This window comes from Oreochromis niloticus, linkage group LG3 (genome assembly GCF_001858045.2).
Source record: "Oreochromis niloticus isolate F11D_XX linkage group LG3, O_niloticus_UMD_NMBU, whole genome shotgun sequence".
Lineage (NCBI taxonomy): Eukaryota > Metazoa > Chordata > Actinopteri > Cichliformes > Cichlidae > Oreochromis > Oreochromis niloticus.
In genome coordinates this window covers 14,287,508-14,293,154 of record NC_031967.2, presented here as the reverse complement: position 1 = coordinate 14,293,154, position 5,647 = coordinate 14,287,508, and the positions used below count along the sequence as shown (strand labels likewise).

Genomic DNA, 5,647 nt, shown 5'->3' with positions numbered 1-5,647 from the left:
ATGTCTCATCTCTTAAAGGCCAGCCAATGGCCAGCTGTCTCAGCTCCATCATCATCATCATACTTTTCACACAATAATGCTTTCAAATGAACATGTTTGGTACAAGTCTCCCCATCCGGTCGCAGCAGATGGCCCCGCCCCTCCCTGAGCCTGGTTCTGCCGGAGGTTTCTTCCTGTTAAAAAGGGAGTTTTTCCTTCCCACTGTCGCCAAAGTGCTTGCTCATAGGGGGTCATATGATTGTTGGGTTCTTCTCTGTTTTTATTATTATAGGGTCTACCTTACAATATAAAGCAACTTCAGGTGCTTGAGGTGATGTTGTGATTTGGCGCGGTTAAAATAAAACTGAATTGAAGTCACATCTGAGCATGTATGCTGGCATGAATTGTTTATAGTAAGAGTAGGAATCTGAGGAGTCTGAGATAAAGTATTCTGTGCTGACTGTCTACTGACTCATCATCCAGCAGTCTGCATATGTCTCTACAAAGGCCTGCACAGTCACTGTCCAAACAGTGATTGGCTAAAGCTGGGCCGTGTCTTCTTGGAAGCGTTGGCCAACTAATAGCCCCGACGCTCACCAGCACGCCGTCAGTGTCTATGTGATCGTTATTCTTTCACATGAGCTGACGACTTCAGAGTGAGTCAGTGAATTTGATTTCACTGCGGTAGAGGGGCTGAGCTGGGCGAGGAGTGGCTTCTCCCTGTGTTGTCCTTTCTTTCTCCTCTTCTTCACACACACACACACTCTGTCTTCTTCTTGTCCTCCTATTATTTTTCCTTCCCCACCTCCTCCTCCTCCCCTCTCATCCACAGCTTCCACCTCCCTCGGGTGGGCCCCTTGCGCCCACAGTCTCACAGCAATCAAAACACTGAAGGCTAACTCTCCCACGACTTTCCTGTTTCCCACTGATTTCACTCTAACTCTACTAGATTCCAGATAAGTACCAGAGATATTATTCCAATAATTTGAGTTGAGATCCAATAATTATGTAGTGGGGCTTTGTGTGTGTGTGTGTGTGTGTGTGTGCGCGTGCGTGCATCTGTGTAAACAGGGTGTGTTTCATATGGTAACTTGGCTGAGGATGACATCATAGAGCAGCTGAGAGCCTTCTTCTCAGACAATAAAGAGCTCCACAGTGCTACCTGGTGGTACAGATATTACAAAGCATTTATGATTCACACATAAAAAGGTGGCAGATAAAGAGTACACATCTTTGTTATGGTAAAAATAATCCTCTCTCTCTATATGTATATACATAGCAATAGGACAAAATGAAAGCCATCATTTGCTAATAGAAGTCAAAAAATATTTTAACTTGCAATACTGCCACAGCTGTAAAATCTGAACTTTATAAGGTGATCCTATCCATTGCATGGAAGTCTTGTATCAGGGTAATTACATCAGAGATGTAGATGCATCCCATAATGTTGCTGATTTAAATGTCGAAAACATAAAATGAGTCTGGACTGCACGTCTTGACAGAGAAAAGAAGCCCCGCCGGCCCACTTTTTCCCTGCATGAAATCTGTTCAGCCCTCCAGCATCTGACAGGTCTCCGGGGACTTTCCTCCCTAAGGAGGGTTCAGCGGAAAACCGGTGTTCAAAGCAGCCCAGCCCCTGCTAGATTAGCCTTGTTCGTGGCGGGCTTTTACCTCCGTGAAAAGGGGTGCCACTCAGGACTCAGTGGGAAGCTGCCATCGATCGATGTTAGACTCTTTCTTTCTCAGTCTATCATTGTAGAGCCAATAATACTTTAATACTTTATTGGTTTTACTTTTATTTGGACTTATGGTTTATATCTAAAGACATCACCTACCACGTCCTCAAACCAAAGTACTATATACAAACCTCAGAACTATACAGTATAGAGTCCTGAGACCGTGTGTCTACAACTGTTGGTATTATGGTTTGGCTTTTCATATACTTCATTCAGCCCAATAAAACATTTATTACTTTGCTATGCAATGCAAATAAAGCTATTGTAACTCATAAGATTTCTTCTTTTTAAATATGTAACATCTGATGACTCCCTGTTCAAAAGCAGCTTAGTTTCTATACTTATCAGGTCCCAAAACAAGAGTTTGGGTTTCAGGAGGATAATTATTAGCCAAGATGCCCATGTAAGGAAATCTGTGTCATGTTGATGCCCACTCTACCAAAGACTGGAAAACTCAAGCACTCTGAGCAGTGTGAAGCTCTAAATGCTGGAATCCCTTTGCTTAATTTTGCTTAAATTGCACATGATGAACAACACAAAAGTTAAACTACGCAGGCGTGAAGACTTACCGAACTAATCCCTATCCATCAGGTACTGTCTTTGCAGAGTGCAAAAGTCCTGAGCCACCATTTGTTATATTTTACTACGAAAATGGGAATAGGTGCTGAGATTTATAGAAACAAAACTGAAAGTGTGTCATTGTGTGTTTTTCTTTCTAGGTATGCTTCTACTGCTTTAGGAGTGTGTTTAGGATCATTGTCATACTGAAAAATGGAGCAGTCACCTATAAGCTTTCCAAACTGTATAGCGGTTCAAAATCTGATAATACGTTTCATCTTCTGTAAACAGTTTTTTTAGGCTTGCCACTTGTTTTGCTTTTTTTATACCCCACTTGTTCAATACTGCACACATGCCGAGAATGATCAAATAATTATCTTTGCCATTTCCCGTGTATTTGTACAAATAATTTAAAAACCCTTAAAAAAAACATTTTATGTAACATTTTTTGAAGCTGGCAGGTCCTAGAATTCATATTGTGCTGCTGTATCTATGTTAAGTGGAGCAGTCAAATTAAAGCAGGCACAGGTGTCCCTCTTGTGGTCAGACAGCCTCATTACATACATGCTCTTACTCTTTACACCCTTTATGACTAAAAACAGCCACGAGCTTTTTGTCCCTGAATGAAAATCATTGTTCGCTTTCTAGAAAACCGCCATGTGACGAACCATTAGTTCTCCACATAGCACATAAGGGCCGTCACATGACAGCAGAAGACTCTGTTCGTGAGGTCACACTCCAATCATGCGCTATAAGAGTGACTGGAAAGCAGTCTGAAATGGTAACCTGGTATTTCTCGTAAAAAATGATATCGTAGAGGCATGAGCTTTGTGCTTGTGTCATGGAAGCAACATGACATGCAAGATTATAGACTTTTATCACATCTGTTGAGACAATCTAGACTGATTATATTTATCGGACTTTATTCACATGCAATTCACTCATTTAATAACACCAACACTAAACTCAAGTGACATAACATGCTTTATTGTAGAGGACAATCTGATACATGAGAACCATTAGTGCAATTTGATTTATTGATTTATTTCCCTGTTTGAACACACACAATAGCATTTCATGTATTTCATGTTGCCGTGGAGCTTTACCTGAAAACACCCATTACTGTGGATAATCTACACCATACCAATGAAGGAGTCCTGTGAAATTTGTTGACACTATGATGTGCGGATTATCCTGAACACCTCCAAGACAAATAAAACTAAACCCATTTGAATGTTTAGCTACTGCTACAGATAGACATCCACTGCCAGGATGCTGTTTAGTGTTTGTTTTCTCCTTTCATAGGAAAAGGGATGCAAATTTACCTGAGCTGTGTGACCATTTCAGTGTTTTTCTAGCTGTTGTTTCATGAACGTGGGGACTATGATCCTTCTTCTGAAATAAGCTAAATGCCAACAATAACTTCAGATACAGTTCACTGGGCTGTGTGATTTATATAAAAATACAACTTGAACTTCAATATCCAGGTTACTGCTTCTTGAAAATCCTCTTGGCATCCACCCCTTCATAGTTGTAGCTCTGCAAAGAAAAAGACAAAAAGTGTCGATGGTTTGTGGAGACATTTATTTGTTGGGACTGAATTCGGGATCGACACCTCTGGACCTACTGACCTGCACGAGCTCTCCGCCCACCAGAGTTCTAGTAGTGGTCAGGAGCTTGTTGTTGTCTTTCCTGGTGAATTTGCCTTTCATCATGTCCCCCTCCATCTCCCATGCACCCTGGTTAAAAATATACAGTCAAAGCACTCTTTAACACTCTCCTTTACTGTTTTACATTTGCATAAAAGCAACTTTTAATTCACCGTAGAGTGAATTATTCACTGGAAATTGTTCCTTTGCTTTTAGCTGCAGCTTTTAGTTGGCTTGGTTTCCACTATTTCCATTAGCAGCGAATTCATCATTCTTAAAAACAAGCCAGATTTGCCTAAAACAAACCATTTCTGGTTGCCTTTGTGCACTTATGAAACAGCACCTTGACCAAGTGCCTGTGCTTTAGTAATGTTTCTCTTTAGCCACTCACTGAGACTTCAGTGCCATCAGCCAGGGTGTAGTCGAATGGAACGCCCAGAGTGAAGTCAATCTCTTTGGTGCGTAAAGTGCTGGACTCTTTGACGTGAAACTTGTCCCCGTTCTGCTCGATGGTGATCTTCAGGTTGTCGTGCTCTGCCACCTTACGTTTTACAAGATTAACACCTTGTAAAACACAAAAAGCATAGAAATATGAAACTGAATTGTTGAATGAAGATTGCTGATTGATAGCTATTGGTCATTAACCCCAGAACATGAACATGAGGTGATTTTATAGCCACGTGATAGTTATTAGTGTTCTAATCAGTCCTAAGATGAATGCTGTTACAACAACTACATTAAAACTTAACAACTCACTGCTCTGTGCAACACCTGCACCATACTGAACTCTATGGAAACACAGTTACACACATTATCCTCATAAATTCATAAGGCCAGGCTCAGAAAAAACAGAGTTTAAGTGCATGAGTTGACAGTGAACTAAACACTGTCAAGTGCTCTCACACACACTCACCCATTTGCTCCATGAACTTGACATAGTTCTCACTGCGGTCGACCTTCCAGGTTCCATTAAAGGCCATGGCTGCAGGCTCGTCGGGTTGAAGGCAGCTGATGATGAAGCGCTACAGCAGACCGTGAGATTGTGATTCCCCAAAGGCCTCAATTTATACACATCCACCCCTCCTTGAGCTGGCATGGAAGATGCTGTTCTTTATCTCACTGATTATCTGTCTGCTGATGTGGCCATTTAAAGACGGTGTCAAATGTAGGCCGATAGCTGCACGACCTCAAGGATACGCTGATAAATGACAGGAGGGCAACTCCCCTCCGTGAATCTGGCACAGTTAAACACTGTCGCACTGTTCTGCAGGGGAAAAAAGAAAGGAGGGAGTTGTTTGAATGGGTGCCCCTTTCTGCTGCTCAATCTTTCTATTGTCACACAGTTTGTGCCTAGCGTGAAAACGATGGTCTATTTAACAATGCATTCTTACTGTGGCCTCATAGAGGACCCCAAACTTTCTATTTAGCCTAGTTTGAGGACAATGTTAGTGTCAGCAAAGTTTCAGAACTGTATTACAAGTAAAACTTCATTAACTTTATTTACAGTTTCAGACAGCATTAGGTTTATGAATATTAAAAAACCCAAAACTTGCATAACTTGCGTGCAATGCACCAGAATGAATATTCACTGTTAACTGTTGTTGACTAAAAATATAGTCTTCCTGTTTTAGGTCTTCCTCAACTGATTTGTGGGATAACATTAAAAACAAAATGGATGTATGTTTTTATGAGCTTTAGAGATGAAAATAACGTTACCTTTAACAA

At 41.1% G+C, this 5,647-nt stretch overlaps 1 protein-coding gene across 1 annotated transcript; it reads right to left on the bottom strand.

Annotated features, from left to right (window-relative positions):
* Window positions 1–3,239: 3,239 nt before the first annotated feature.
* On the bottom strand, window positions 3,240–5,136 carry LOC100710255 (fatty acid-binding protein, intestinal). The gene is made up of 4 exons (XM_003450322.5): window positions 4,836–5,136; window positions 4,314–4,486; window positions 3,905–4,012; window positions 3,240–3,812 (listed from the first exon to the last, which is right to left on the bottom strand). Exons 1-4 carry the CDS (start codon window positions 4,900–4,902, stop codon window positions 3,762–3,764), a joined length of 399 nt encoding a protein of 132 aa, XP_003450370.1. The 5' UTR covers window positions 4,903–5,136; the 3' UTR covers window positions 3,240–3,761.
* Between the last annotated feature and the right edge of the window lie 511 nt (window positions 5,137–5,647).